Source organism: Bos taurus, chromosome 5, assembly GCF_002263795.3.
Source record: "Bos taurus isolate L1 Dominette 01449 registration number 42190680 breed Hereford chromosome 5, ARS-UCD2.0, whole genome shotgun sequence".
Taxonomy (NCBI): Eukaryota; Metazoa; Chordata; class Mammalia; order Artiodactyla; family Bovidae; genus Bos; species Bos taurus.
The window spans coordinates 107577654-107594178 of record NC_037332.1 but is presented as its reverse complement, the minus strand read 5'-3'; the positions used below and the strand labels follow the sequence as shown (position 1 = coordinate 107594178).

At 41.0% G+C, this 16525-nt stretch overlaps 1 protein-coding gene across 34 annotated transcripts in view; it reads right to left on the bottom strand.

Annotated features, from left to right (window-relative positions):
- Positions 1-16392, bottom strand: part of WNK1 (WNK lysine deficient protein kinase 1) — a 130343-nt gene extending 113951 nt beyond the window's left edge. For all 34 annotated transcript variants that reach the window (XM_059887115.1, XM_059887118.1, XM_059887120.1 and 31 more), the window contains exon 1: positions 14856-16392. In XM_059887115.1, the coding sequence (XP_059743098.1) occupies positions 14856-15629 (774 nt within the window). In that variant the 5' untranslated portion in view covers positions 15630-16392. The remainder of the gene's footprint in view (positions 1-14855) is intronic.
- Between the last annotated feature and the right edge of the window lie 133 nt (positions 16393-16525).

Here is a 16525-nt window from a genome sequence, read left to right as displayed (position 1 = left end):
CTAATTTACTAATTTTTATGAGAATGTATTACTTTTATAAAACTTTCTTGTAAGCCTTTGTCTGTGACTTAAGGTTGTAAAATCTATGATGGAAATAAATGAAGCTTATAATTCAGATAACTAAGTCAAAATCAAATTAACAGGTAGCTCTAAAAAGTGACTACCAAAACGTCCTTAAACAAAAAGGAAAACTGGTTTCCATGGTCATTAAACTATCATACAGAGTTTGAAAAGCTTTGTCTTGCTATCTCAAATATTTTACAACTTTATTAAAGCAGGTAGCTATATCTTCACTAATCTTTTCAACCTTCTTTACTGTACAGGAACAGTTAGTCAAAACATTAAGTATTTTGGAGAAACTTAATGCAAATAAGTTGTTGAACTATAAATAATGTCTCTTTTTATAAGCAAAAGATACCAATAAATCAATGTAACCTATTTATCAATATCATTAAACTTAGGAATATGGACACTAAATGAGCCAACAACTTTAAGAAAACACAGTGGCTATTAATGATCAAAGAATATAAATAAAGCAGCAAGTTTACACATTCAATATACATCCAAACATGCATTTTATTTGAAAATATTTACAGAAAACATTTCAAGATATTTGCTGAAAAACTGACTTCTAACATTCTCCTTGCAACAACTAAAGTACTCAAAGAGTAAGATCACAAGAAATATTTCTAATATAGACATGTTGGTAAATAGCAAAAGACAAGATAAAATTTTAATGAACTGGATGCCAATTTTCATAATAATCATATTAAAAGCACCACAAGCCCAAAAGAAAAGACATTAAAAACCCAAATTTCTGTGTTCAGCAACAGCAAAGGAATTGTGCCTTGCAAAGGGTGCTAATGAAAGAAACCACAAAAAGGAAGGTGCTAAGATATTTTTTTTTAAAAGGAAGTAGTAAACTTAATTTACTGCAGCATCAGCTCTCTTACAACATTTTAACAGAACAGTCCAGGTCAGTGGTAGCCAAGAGAAATATAATGTGAACTATGCTGCAATTTTTCAATTTTAAATTTTCATGTAGCCGTACTTTAAAAAGAAAAAAGAAATTAATATTTATTTCCTCAATATACCCAAACATTATCATTTTAATATGTAATCAATTTTTTTTAATTGGGATATTTTAACTTTTAAAAAAAATACAAAGTCTTCAAAATCCAATGAGTCTTTTTTTATACACAGCCACCAGGGAAGCTCTTTTTTATACTCAGAATATATTAATTTGGATGCTGAATTTTCATCAGAAAAAGACTGAAAAAAACACTAATTATTAAGTCAGTGCAAATGTCATCGCCATTTTTTGCATTGTTGAAATTTACCATTTGATATTGGAATACATTCTTAAATAAATGTGGTTATGTTATACATTATTTCAATGGATATTTCTCTTTTTTTTTTTTGCGACAGACTTTTTACTTGCCATTTATTTTAGACTATGGAAATGATGTTAAACAAAAAGCGATTTCGAGCAATTTTCTTACTCAAGTTCAAAATAGGTCATAAAGCAGCAGAGACAACTCACAACATTAAGAACACATTTGGCCCAGGAACTGCTAACAAAGGTGCAATACAGTGGTGGTTCAAGAAGTTTTGCAAAGGAAACGAGAGCCTTGAAGATGAGAAGCACAGTGGCTGGCCATGGGAAGTTGACAACGACCAATTAAGAGCTGTCATTGAAGCTGATCCTCTTACAACTACAAGAGAAGTTGCCCAAGAACTCAACCATTCTATGGTCATTCGGCATTTGAAGCAAATTGGAAAGATGCATTCTGAAGTGTCATCTCTTATTCTACACAACAATGAACCATTTCTCAATTGGATTATGACATGCGACAAAAAGTGGATTGTATACGACAATCCATGATGACCAGCTCAGTGGCTGGACAAAGAGGCAGCTCCAAAGCACTTCACAAAGCCAAACGTGCACCAAAAAAAGGTCGTGGTCACTGTTTGGTGGTCTGCTGCCTGACTGATCCACTATATATAGCTTTCTGATTCCTGGTGAAACCATAACATCTGAGACGTATGCTCAGGAAATTAATGAGATGCACCGAAAACTGCAACACCTACAGCCAACACTGGTCAACAGAAAAGGCCCAATTCTTCTCCACAACACCACCAACCGGACATGGCACAACCAACAACACTTCAAAAGTTGAATCACCTGGGCTACCATCCGCCATATTAACCTGACCTCTTGCTAACCAACTACCACTTCTTCAACCATCTCAACAACTTTCTTCAGGGAAAACGCTTCCACAACCAGCAGGAGGCAAAAAATGCTTTCCAAGAATTAGCTGAATCCTGAAGCATGGATTTTTATGCTACAGTTCAGTTCAGTCGCCGTGTTCAGTTCACTCAGCCATGTCCGACTCTCTGTGACCCCATGAACCGCAGCACGACAGGCCTCCCTGTCCGTCACCAACTCCTCCAAACTTATGTCCATTGAGTCAGTGATGTCATCCAACCATCTCATCCTGTGTCGTCCCCTTCTCCTCCTGCCCTCAATCTTTCCCAGCATCAGGGTCTTTTCCAATGAGTCAGCTCTTTGCATCAGGTGACCAAAGTATTGGAGTTTCAGCTTCAACATCAGTCCTTCCAATGAACACCCAGGACTGATCTCCTTCAGAATGGACTGGTTGGATCTCCTTGCTGACCAAGGGACTCTCAAGAGTCGTCTCCAACACCACAGTTCAAAAGCATCAATTTTTGGCGCTCAGCTTTCTTTATAGTCCAACTCTCACATGCATACATGACTACTGGAAAAACCATAGCCTTGACTAGATGGACCCTTGTTGGTAAAGTAATGTCTCTGCTTTTTAACATGCTAAGTTGGTCATAACTTTCCTTCCAAGGAGTAAGCATCTTTTAATTTCATGGCTGCAATCACCATCTGCAGTGATTCTGGAGCCCCAAAAAATAAAGTCTGCCACTGTTTCCCCATCTATTTGCCATGAAGTGATGGGACCAGATGCCATGATCTTAGTTGTCTAAATGTTGAGCTTTAAGCCAACCTTTTCACTCTCCTCTTTCACTTTCATCAAAAGGCTCTTTAGTTCTTCTTCGATTTCTGCCATAAGGCTGATGTCATCTGCATATCTGAGGTTATTGATATTCCTCCTGGCAATCTTGATTCCAGCTTGTGCTTCATCCAGCCCAGCATTTCTCATGATGTACTCTGCATAGAAGTTAAATAAGCAGGGTGACAATATACAGCCTTGACGTACTCCTTTTCCTATTTGGAACCAGTCTATTGTTCCATGTCCAGTTTTAACTGTTGCTTCCTGACCTGCATACAGGTTTCTCAAGAGGCAGGTCAGGTGGTCTGGTATTCCCACCTCTTTCAGAATTTTCCACAGTTTATTGTGATCCACACAGTCAAAGGCTTTGGCATAGTCAATAAAGCAGAAATAGGTGTTTTTCTGGAACTCTCTTGCTTTTTTGATGATCCAGCGGATGTTGGCAATTTGATCTCTGGTTCCTCTGCCTTTTCTAAAACCAGCTTGAACATCTGGAAGTTCACAGTTCATGTATTGTTGAAGCCTGGCTTGGAGAATTTTGAACATTACTTTACTAGCGTGTGAGATGAGTGCAATTGTGTGGTAGTTTGAGCATTCTTTGGCATTGCCTTTCTTTGGGATTGGAATGAAAACCGACCTTTTCCAGTCCTGCGGCCACTGCTGAGTTTTCCAAATTTGCTGGCATATTGACTGCAACACTTTCACAGCATCAGCTTTTAGGCTTTGAAATAGCTCAACTGGAATTCCATCACCTCCACTAGCTTTGTTCGTAGTGATGCTTTCTAAGGCCCACTTGACTTCACATTCCAGGATGTCTGGCTCTAGGTGAGTGATCACACCATCATGATTATCTGGGTCGTGAAGATCTTTTTTGTACAGTTCTTCTGTGTATTCTTGCCACCTCTTCTTACTATCTTCTGCTTCTGTTAGGTCCATAACCATTTCTGTCCTTTATTGAGCCCATCTTTGCATGAAATGTTCCCTTGGTATCTGATTTTCTTGAAGAGATCTCTAGTCTTTCCCATTCTATTATTTTCCTCTGTTTCTTTGCCTTGATCGCTGAGGAAGGCTTTCTTATCTCTCCTTGCTATTCTCTGGAACTCTGCATTCAAATGGGTATATCTTTCCTTTTCTCCTTTGCTTTTCACTTCTTTTCACAGCTATTTGTAAGGCCTCCTCAGACAGCCATTTTGCTTTTTTGCATTTCTTTTTCCTGGGGATGGTCATCTTGATCCCTGTTTCCTGTACAATGTCATGAACCTCCGTCCACAGTTCATCAGGCACTCTATCAAATCTAGTCCCTTAGATCTATTTCTCACTTCCATTGTATAATCATAAGGGATTTGATTTAGGTCATACCTGAATGGTCTAGTGGTTTTCCCCACTTTATTCAATTTAAGTCTGAATTTGGCAATAAGGAGTTCATGATATGAGCCACAGTCAGCTCCTGGTCTTGTTTTGTTTTTATGCTACAGGAATAAACTTACTTCTCACTGGCAAAAACGTGCTGATTGTAATGGTTGCTATTTAGATTAATAAAGATGTGTTTGAGCCCAGTTATAATGATTTAAAATTCATGTCTGAAACTGCACCAACCTAATAGGAATTAATGTAATTAATTCCTAGTAGAAATTAAATACAGACATTATCTGTATTTATAGGAAATGATTATGAATGTGCTGAGGGAAAAACTCACCTGGATTACTGCAATATTCTTAAAGCAAATTCATAGCAATTTATGTCACCTGTTTTACTGTAGGCTTAAAAAAAAAAAAAAAAAAGCTGTACCATATCCCCAAAAGCAGCAGTAGAGAGAATATAAAAGGACAGAAAGTGAATTAATTTTCAAATAGCCTTGCTGGAGTGAGAAGGGTGCCTAAGGGACCTCCATCCAGAGGAGCCAAGAGACTACTGGCTATTCTGAACTCTGTTATTCTCAACTCCCTGACTCCAACTGTACAGTGTTCTTCACACCACCAACAAATGTTTCAGCTCTTTGGTCACCAACTGGGTGTCCTACTGATTCAACTCATTTCTGACACTAACCACCTGGAGTCAGCAGGGACCCCTGCAGATGCTAAGTTCCACAACACTGCCTTCACTTCAGACACTAGCTTAGCTGCAAGTCCCAGGTTGCCACCTACACTTCTGACCAACCAATGAATCCAGGGTTTCCATGACCCCTTCTTCAGGTTTGAGAACTTGCCAGAGTGGCTCAGAGAACTCAGGAACCGCCAAACACAAGAGATACACAGGGCAAGGTATAGCCTCTGAGGAGGGTCACACAGCTCCCATGCCCTCCCTCTACAGTGTACCACCCTCCTGGCACCTGGAAGTGGTCATGAACCCAGAAGCTCTCTAAACTCTGTGAATCAGGGGGTTTTATGGAGGTTTTACTACTTAGGCATGGTTGAGTGAATCACTGGCCATTGGTGAGTAGCTCAACCTCCAGCTCCTCTTCTCCTCCACTCCCAGAAGCTGGGGGTGGGAGAAGGGCTGAAAGCTCCAGCCCTCTAATCATGGCATGGTCTTCCTGGTGACCAGCACCTACCCTGAAGCTATCTCTGAGCCAGTCAGTCAAGAGTCACCTCATTAGAACAAAAGATACTGCCATCTTCCTGGAACTTTCAAGGCTTTTAGGAGCTCTGTCAGGAATCAGGAACAAAGACCACATACGTATTTCTAGATTATGCCAGTTCACACATACATTTAGGATAATAAGAAGCAAGTTTGTCACTCTCACAAGTAGGGTGTGTATATAAATGGAAAAGGGGAAAGCTAGAAAGAACTCTAGAACTGGAGATATGAATGTGAACTCATGGCTTTCAACAGACAGACAGAGCTTACCAATACTATAGGGGTTTCCCAGGTGGCTCAGTGGTAAAGAACCCACCTACCAAGCAAGAGATTTGCGTTCAATCCCTGGGTCGAGAAGATCCCCTAGAGAAGGAAATGGCAATCCACTCCAGTATTCTCGACTAAGAGTTGGACGTAACCGCACGACTGCAGACACACCAGCACTGTAACCATCAATCTGTCTCTATTAGGTGGAAGTTTGATACACAGCGGCCACTAAAAATAACATCCCGTCTCAAAAATTTAAGTCTAAAACAGACGTTCAAGGGACTTCTCTGGTGATGCAGTGCTTAAGACTCCACACTTTCACTGCAAAGGCTGTGGGTTTGATACGAGGTTAGAAAACTAGAATCCAGCATATCACAGGGAGCTGCCAAAAAATTAAAAATAAACAAAAGTAATAAAAAATAAACAGACGCTCTATATCATAACCAATATAAGTAACTTAGGATACACCAGGAAGTTAATAAACACACCATCTCCCTCCTTATAGCATCTACTAATGTAAACTGGTTAAAAGGCTACTGAAATGGAGATTTACTTCATGAACTGAAAGTATAAAAGGTATAAGTTGCTCAATAACAAATTGTAATTGCTAAACAGAACAAAAAAATTCAATTCCACTGTAACTCAAACTTCTTCCTAGTTTAACTGAAGTATTTTGCAGTGGAAAAAAACAAGGACTCAGATGCCATGTGATCTTAAACATGCTATTAAACCTGTGTTTGTTTCCTCAAATATAAAATGTTTAAAAATCTGCCTTGTACTATACCTCTGAGAATTACAAATAATATGCTATGGGCATAAGACTATGCTTATCACCAAAAAAATCCTATTAGGTAAGTATTAGTAATTATTAATACTTTTCCAGATTAATTTAATTAGCAAGGAACACTCTTCAAAAAGACAAGGGCTTAAAGAAGTTATTTAGGCTTTTTGTTGTAGATACGTCCATTTCAACCACATTCTAGAAATAGTGTAATAATTAAGAATCTTTCTTGTAATAGTTTCACGTGAAATCTGCTTCCTCAAGTGACACACAAAGACAGTCATTTCAGAGATGCCCCACTAAAAAAGTCTGTATCGCCAGATTAACACCCAAATGCAGCATTAATGCCAGAGACTAACTACAGAGAGAAACAAGCTGTTTTAAGAATCAGTTTATCATGCCCAACAATTGAGTATTATAGAAACTAGTTGACAAACAGCATATGAAGTATGAAAACCTATTTTGGATTGACTTAACTATCCATAAAGAATAACCAAAACTAAAACAGTAACTGCCTTAGAACAGACTCTTATCTGTGGCACAGAAAGCAGACACATTATTATATATCAATGTTTTAACTCTTAAAGACCTTTCCCTGCTCATCTATCCATGTTCTCCAAGATCATGCCTTCTACTTACCCAATCTTTCTTGCCCCATATTTGTTCAAACCTGTCTAAAGAAATGGCCTGCTCTTACCGTCTCTACTTCTTAACCTCCCTTGTGCATGTGTGCTCAGTCACTTCATTCATGTCCAGCTCTCTGCAACCCCATGGACCATGCCCCACCAGGTTCCTCTGTTCATGGGATTTTCCCAGGCAAGAATACTGGAGTGGGTTGCCATGCCCTTCTTCCTCAGCCACTCTTTAAACTCACTGCAAGTCTTCCACTCTTCTGAAACTGTAAGATCACCAAATATCTAGAGTGAATGTGACATAACATTAGTTATTGTTAATTCTGCATGTGTATGTGAATTTGTGGTAATATCCTTTGTATATCTTTGAATATATTGAACTTCTCTGCTATATTCCTTCCTGGAAATTTTATTCTTTCTGTTCTGTTCTCCTGCTGTTTTGTTTAGTCTCCCTGGGCTCCTTTTTCCTTTGCCCACCCTTTAATTATTGCTGTTTTGCCCTAGGCCCATTATTCTTCCCTGTCTTTTCCTCTGTTTCTCTTCATATATATCCTTTCCTTAGATAACTGCATTTACTTCCATCATTTCAGCTATGACTAATACAGACAGCCTCTATTTCTACCTCAGACCCATTCTTTTACGCTTCAGGAATGTATCCAGTGGCCTGGTTGAACTTCCTCCTGGAGGTATCACAAGCACCTCACACTCATCACGTCAACTGAATACACCTCCACACCCCTTCCCCTCAAAGGCTTCCCCTCCATTCTTTCCTATTTCCTCCCTCAGCTGACAGTACCATTTTTTATTCCCACCCTCTCGCCTGTGCTTCATTTTTCCTCCAAATTCCACTTCATCAATAAACCCTGCCCATTTTCTCTACTAAATATTTAAAAATTCCGCTCTTCTATTGTCTTAGTTCAGGCCCTAGAAATCTCACACTCATACATAAAACTAAACTCTACATATTCGTACTCCTTAAATAATTCTCCACAATTAATTTTATACTCCTCTGCTTCAAATTCTCTCCACTGCCTACAGCCGAGTATTTGTGTGGGAAGGGTGTGTGGACAGTTCAAAGAGCATGTAAATACGATAATGTCTACGAACTCTTTAGCATGTTAAAGAGATGTTATATTGCATTTCCCAAGTCTACCATAACCCAGGATGAGTGACCAGTCCAAGCAGAGAGAAAATCCACAGAGATGAATATAGTCACCCCTCAAGGTCCTCAGGGAGCTGGTTCCAGGGACGCTCCCCAGCCTCCACCCAGGATGCACAAGTCCCGTCTATAAAATGGTGCATTACTTGCATTTAATCTATACATATATTCCATATACTTTAAATAATCTCTAGCTCACTTATAATACCTAACACAATGTAAACGCTACATAAATAGTTGTAAACACAATGTAATACACACAGTTGCTACAAGTGCAAAAAATTCAACTTTTGCTTTCTGCTATTTCTCTCTTCCAGTATACTTTCCATCTACAATTAGTTGAATCTGTGAATGCAGAACCTGCAGATATGGACAGTGACTGTACATCATGTTGTCTGGCTCAAAACCATTGGCCAGGAAGAGAATCCTATCATTACCTCAAACAACATGTTTACTTCTGTCAACTAACAGAGACAATGACAACATTAATGATGTGCTTCACTACTTCATTTCACTTCTCACTGTTTGGTTTATATATTAGTGCTCGATTAACTCAACACCATTCACCAGGTACCTAATGACGAAAACACAGATCACCTGTGTCTGAGAAACTGCAACCTAGCAGCTCAAAAGGCATCTACAAAAACAGTGGATTTTCTTAACTAACCTGAATATGATTATACCAAGCAGATTTCCAAACATTTTCTTAAATTATTCTTAAAATGTTAATTTCTTAATATTTCTTAAATTTCAGGGAAAACTGTATTTGCTTGTGATGACAAAGCTTATCTGACGATTCTTTTCTAAAAATCATTAAGCACATTAACTTAGCACAGCACATTTAATATGTCAATCTTACAATGCCAAGACTCAAGTCAGAACATCAAAAACTAAATGATTTATGAAAGCCCACTCGAAAAGCTAAATTAATACAAATTCAGGTAGAGATAGTCTACAATGAAGTCAACCACAAAACCAAGCAAATACTAAAGTTTCTTCTCTCCTGAAGAACATATCAATAACCAATCTTTTTAGAGCCACACACAAAATTAAGCCTGCCAGTTGTCAAAGGCATAATCCTCTTCCAAACAAAAAAACTCTTAAGAAAAGCTTCTGGCAATTTCTTTTCAGTCCAAAAGCTGCTCTTCAGTCTAAAAGCTGTCTTAAGATTTAATAAAACCCTTAAACTCAACTTAAGATTTAATAAAACCCTTAAACTGAACAATATGCTCCTAAAACCCAACTACGAAGTTTAAAATAATTAATCTGTAACAAGTGATAATTAATAGCCTTCGAAATGGATTTTTCTTTGAAGTATCATACTTTACATTTTTCAAAGTACCTTCACATAGTATTTCAGTTGCTCCTCAGCAATCCTGTGAAGTCAATAAGACATGTTACTAATAAATCAGTCTTACAGAGTTAAGTTCCTTACTCAGGGTCAGATAATTGGGTAACACAGAATCCAAGTTATCTGCCTCAGAGCTGGTTTCTGCTATATGTGTTGTATTATACCAGAGTGAAATCTCAAAATACAAGATTAGAGAATCTGCTGTGGACCAATGAAAGGCAAGGAATATGGATGAAAAAACCCTGAGATCTACAACTATTTCTAACTTAGTAAGAGAAAAAATTTAATACTTACCAAAGTATATGGAGCATCTACTTATGTCTTCAAAGAGCTCAAAGACTAATGGAATAGACAAAGAATGTAAATGATTTTTAATCAATGTGAAGAAAGAATGATCCCAAGAGCAAAGATCTCAGCAAATTCTGGAAACTAGTCATTCAGAAAGACTGCCATTTGGGAGCAACAAGTTATGAAATTAACAAGAGGAAGTTAGGCAGAGGACAGGTAAAGTTAAAGGATGTGAAAACACTGATGACACCATGTTCAATTCCAACATTTCTCCTGTAAGAATGGTAGCAACAGTATGGAGGTTTGCTATATTTTTCAAGAATAAATGTAAACAAATCAAAATTTTCATCAGTACCCTCAAAAAGGTAGCCTAAAAAAAAGATGCTGCATCATCACAGTTAATATATATGTGCCACATTCGGTGCTAGAAGTTTTTTATATATCCTAATTCATTTAATCATCACAACAACTCTGTAAAATAGGCACTCATTACATTTCACTTTACAGGTAAGGAACTAACAAAGAAGTTTACCCAAGGTTACACAATCATTAGCTGAGCCAGGATTTGAATGGAAAGTCAGGCATTTTAGTTCTTAATCACGGTGTTATACTGCAGAAAAAGAGTGCCTTTTCCAAATCCAAGTGCAGGTCATGCTAAGTCTCACCTAATCCCGCACACTTGATTTTTAATACAGGACCAAAAAAAATATAAAATGCGAACAATAAGTAAATATAAAGAACTGGCATAGCAAAACCTAGAAACCAATTATTGTGAATTTTTCACAGTATATGAACATTTTCAGAAATTATAATTTGAACATAACCATTCTTGCAGTTTTTACAGCTTTATCTAAAATATTAACTTATCAGGAAACACAAATAACACACTTGATTTCTGAAATCAAGCTGATTTCTGAAAATGAGAGCCCAGTTTTAGCTGAATGTTTCCACAGGGATTAACCAAGATGACTCTAAATGACCAGGATCTTGCACTAGAATCTGAATGTCAAGAAATGAACTCAGTCACCCACAATAGATTCCCAGTTTGTTTTACACAAAAACAATCTCTTTCCAAGTTCTTACACTACAAACAATTGTGATACTAAAGATCTGAAAAAAGGTAAGAAAAATGGAAAACATTTAAGCCCCTAAAACAAAGAACTATATTAAAAAAAAAAACAACCTAAATATAATCTTTGTCCTGTACAAAGGTTATTTCTTCAAACAATAAGTCTACATATATTTTAAATTAACTCTTACCTAGCCAAAATTATTCTGTCTTTAATTATTATTCTGTCCTGTTGAGAAGGGACAAAGGATTACTTCAAACAAGTCACCAATCATTCTTTAATTTGCACAGCAGCTACCCTTGAGCTACCTGAATTTTGCCCATACTCCAACAAATCAGTGGCTCTGAAAATTTAAAAGCAAAAAGACTCCAAAGACTATTCTCTGAAATTTAGTTTCTGAGACTAAAAGTTAGTACAGATTCCTAAAAACCAAGGAATGTGGCACAAATTTAAAACATTAAGGTAAGAAAAATCCTCACTATTCAAAATGGGAATAACAGTTCAATGAATTAAGAACAAAGAATAAGTTATGGTTTCTTAATCACAGAACCACAACAAATTTCTACACACCATCAAAAAACTTTTCATAAAACATTGATATCATATACTCATGATGAGACATGAGCCTTAACTTGCTAAAAGCCAGAAAAAAGCATACACTAAGTATTTTGGAGTTTAATCAAAATTTATGATTTGACTTCTCCTTTCAGGCAGATCTGGAAATAATCTTATCAATATATTCAGTGAACTCTGTATTTAGAAGCAGCATGGGCAGAAGTGCTTAAAGTAAATGAATCGCAGTGTATAATTATGTTTTATCAAAGCAATTATGCTATGTTTCTTTAAAACAAAAACAAACCCTCCCTAAAAAAGGCAATGTAAATTCTGTAAAGTCCAGCAGTAACAACATTTTCTGATCAAGCCAAAAGAGAAGTAAAATTAAGGCACATCACCTGCCTAGTAAAACCAGGTAAGTAAATATGCACCTTAATGGATCTCAGTTATCACTTAAGATCCTGTAGTATCAAAGTACTACCCACATATTAAGAGTCAGTATTTGTTTTAATAGATAACTATGCATATTGTGACTCTAAAAATAGGCTTGATGGAAACAAATTTGACTCACATACCACACCCATCCATCCTTCATCCCCAAAAGCCTATTTATTTCTCCATTTGAAGTGATAAAATCGCTACCCATATCATAAGTCTGGAATCTGCCAGGGTTACAGGATCAGATCTCTCCAAAAATCTGACAGTAACTTCCACATCAAAAACAGAACTGCTTCATTTGAGATTTACCAATTAACCATCTACTAGACTACAAATGCTTTAACATTTCTCAAATTATTAGATCCTAACCAGTTAATTTTATTCCTTATCAACCCAAGAAAGTCATTTACAAATAAGTTACTCTACTTCAGGTTCTTCATTTATCAAATAAGAAGCTGGGCAGAATAGCCTAAGATTTCTTCCAGTTTTAATACATGACATTTTTAACTCAACAACACAATATTTCTCCAGTCTTCCTACAGAAAAATTTGTAGTAAGTATACATTTAGTGAGAAAAGTTTATTTTTTCCCCAATGATTTAGTAATCCTTTGGCTTGTCCTTTAACTTAGATCCAAAGACAATAACTCAACCACTAACCTACTGAGTAGGTTGTTATCAAGTGTTTTGGCCAAAACATCATAAATACTGTCCAGCTACTGCTATAAAAGATCTTGGGACTAAGATAATCACATTTTAAAAACAAAAATGGAAAACTGTCAAAGTAGGATCATAAAAGGAAGGTTCCAAAGCAGGGTACCACTCAAATGCATTTTCATTTGGTTCTCCAGCCAAATTCCAAACTAGCATAAAAATAATATGGCACTGTTATACATAGAGAGAAGATATTCTTTTGTTTAACCATGACCATGCCTAGAGAACAAAAATCAAAAATTCATGAGTTCTAGAAAAAAAAAATGAGAAGCTTAGACAAAATCGTGACATTAGACAAACTGAGGTTTTTTTCACCCACTGTATCAGTAGTTTCAAGATAATAAACTATCTGAAGATTCCAGGTGCAAAAAAAACATACATTCTGAGAAGTCTTAAAAGTTAAAAATTGAATCTAACAAAGTTAATCCATAAAGTGCTCAACACTTACTTGGGTCTAGTCTTGAGAGTAAGGTAACAAATAGAGGGGAAAAAATTATTAAAAAACACCTATTCAAATATGAAACAATAAAAGAATACAATACAGGATCAGTAGCAATAAGCACCTTAGGTATTAAAAACGTAACAGGTGTTTGTTTGCTTGTAACTAATACTCTGCCTGTAAGCCAAAACAAATCAGATCAAAGTTTCTGAGTAAGAATGACCAAGGAATAAAGTTATAATTTGACAATTAAAAAAAAAAACACAGGTCTACCACCTTTCGAACTCTTAAAACACTACAAAATTGAGTTTTTATTTCACAATGCCTTTAGAAGTTCTGTATCACTAACTATAAAATTTAAGAAATTATATTCCTAAAAAACTTGTCAGTTTTTTAAGTTTACTTCCTTCCACATGTTAATTTTCCTTCACACTTGATATGACCTTGGTCATTTGGAAGGTGACATTCAAAAGGTTAAATGTTAACATATTGGGTCACGGATAATAGATAAATTCCTAGATCACTCAGGTACTTTCATATCCTATTTCAGCTTGGTTCATTTCCTTTGCCAGAAAAATATGGATACTGGCATTTTTCACGTATAATGTCAGTGGTTTTTTTATTCAGTTCAACTCCACTTCTTCCAATAACCTATGTGAACACACATAGGTGAGGACAACTTCAGTCAAGCTGCTACAGATCAAGCCAACAAGTAGCCCAAACCCCGTTATAACCTTGTCAACCAGGATGACACACCATTATTTACACCATGAAAACCTCCTAGAGGTTAAAAATGAAGCCTTTGTCACTCATTTGTACCCTTGAGAAAGTTTAGCTTAAAAATCTTTTACAAGATTAAAACAATGATAATGACATTACAACTCTCAAAACACAATTTACATAAGCTCCTGTATTACCCACAGAACAGCGAGTGGGCTAAAGACACACTAGTTTTAATAACAACGTCTGCTCACGGTTATCAAAACTTGCTTAAACATCATCAGGTGGAACGATATCAAACACCCAACTGTAACTTTCTAATCTCAAACTATCCAGTGAAGGAAGCCTTTTTTAGTTTATTAGATGCCGGTGCGACCACCAACTAAGATTCGTCGAAAAGAAGGTCATTCGTGAGCAACGTTCTTAAGACCGCCTGTTCTCAGGAATGGAAACACGCATCTAACACACCAGCAGTTCATCACTGCAGACCTCTGATGAACACAAGGCAAGAGGACTGTACTTTCCGAACTCAAAAACTTCCCCGCTCATTCCGTTTCCTGCCAGACACTAAAACAATGACGAGGAGGCAACGCGCTGGTATCCGGATGACTTTCACCACTCCTTCCCTAGGAGCGAATCTCTGGCTACAAATACTAACGCCTCACCTGTGCCAACACCCCAAATCCTGGTGACTCTTTCGAAAGTTGGCCTCCCCCCACTCGCAGCGAACAGTCAAGAGGAAGACACGTAAAGGGAAAATTCGGCCAAGTGGCCGAGCCAAATGTGGGACCCACAGCACTGTAAGAGAAAGAAGGTGGGGTATACCTGCAGCTCACACCAGGCGACCTCCACGGTGGTCTCGGTGTCCAAACCCTTGTAGACCGTCTTAAAGGAGCCCCTGCCAATCTCGATGTCAAACTTGAGAAAGCGGCCGTCGTTGGACATGCCCACGGCCTTGGTCTCCAACTCCTCGATGTCATCCTGCTGCTGGCTCCGTTCCTCCTGGGGCTCCTTGGCGCTGCCGCCGCCGCTGCCACTTCTCGACGTCGGAGGCTCCTCTCGGCTCCCCGCGGGGCCCGGCTGGACAGCCTGGCGGTCTCTGCCCGCGCTGCTCGGGGCCGAAGAGGTGGCCGGGCTCGCGGCGACCGGCTCCTCAGGGGCGGCGGCGGCGGCGGCGGCGGCGGCGGCGGGCGGCTGCTGGGCCACCTGGGCGGCAGCGGCGGGGATCAGGGTCTCCTCGCGCGGGGGTTCCGGGGGGCTCCGCTGCGGGACCACGGCAGCCGCGCCGGGCTGAGGCAGCGGCAGAGGGAGGCCGGGCAGCTCCAGGGCCGTAGCGTTGGAGTCGCAGATGACGCTGCGGCGGAAGAAGCGGTGCTCTGTGGTGGTGGTCGCGGCCGCCCCCCGGCTGTCCTTGTCCATGGTATGGCGGCGACGCCGGTACTCCTCCGTCCGGCCGGCTGCGGCGTCGGCCGCTGCGGCGCCCAGTTTCTCCCCCACCGAGGAGTCCGAGCTGGAGCCATTCTTGGGGGCAGGCGCCGGGGGCGAGAGGAACAGCGAGCCCTGCGCGCTGCTCTGCTGGTCGGCGGCGCCGCCAGACATGGTGGGAGCGGGAGCGAGGCGGGCTGCTCGAGTTCGCGGAAGAAGGGGGCCGGCCCGGGGCGGCGGGGCGACGGCCCCTCACTCAGCACTGACTCGGCGGCCCGAGCGGGAGGCGGGCCCGCGGGCCCGGCTGCGGCGGCCGCTGCGGCTCTCGAGGCGCGCTTGTCGGGGGCGGCGGCGGGGCGGAGGCACGGGGGCTGGCGCCTCACGGCCCGCACCCATCGTGCGGCGAGCGGCGGACGGGCGGGCTGGAGGGCCGGGGGCGCGCGGTCATGGGGGCGGCGCGGCGGCCCGCACCGAGTCAAGGAGGCGGCGGCCGGCTCTCCACCGCTGCGGCCCGGGGCGGGCTGGACCCCCGAGCGGCTGCCGCTCGGCGCGGAGGCGGACGAGGCCGCGATGGGGCTCGCGGCCAGGCAGGCGGCCGCTCCTCCTCCCCGCCCTGCTGGACGGCCTCAGAGGCCGCCCATTGCCCGACGCGAGGGGCCGAAGCGCGACACGAAGGAGCGGCCCCCGGCCCCGGGCCTCACCGCCCGCCCCGGGCCGGGCGGACCCCTTCCTCTCCGGGCCGGGGCCGGGGGCTGACGGAGGGAGAGCCGGTGGGGGAGGGCCCGAGCCCGGTGCTCCTCCGGGCCGAGGAGGGCCGGGAGAAGTAAGGGCAGTCACCCGGTCGGGCGCCTTCTGTCACGGAGATGAGTGCAGAGAGGCCGCGGAAGAAGAGCCGCGTCCGCCGGCGAAACTCCGCGCTAAATGGCGCCGGGAATCTGAAGCCTCCACACAGCCCGCTCGGGCCCCGCCCCCCGCCGCCCGGGGCGCCCCACCCCCACTCCGCTCGCGGGGCTCTCGCGCAGGCTGTCTTGCCCTGAGACGCTCTGGGACTTGTAGTTGACACCTTGAGG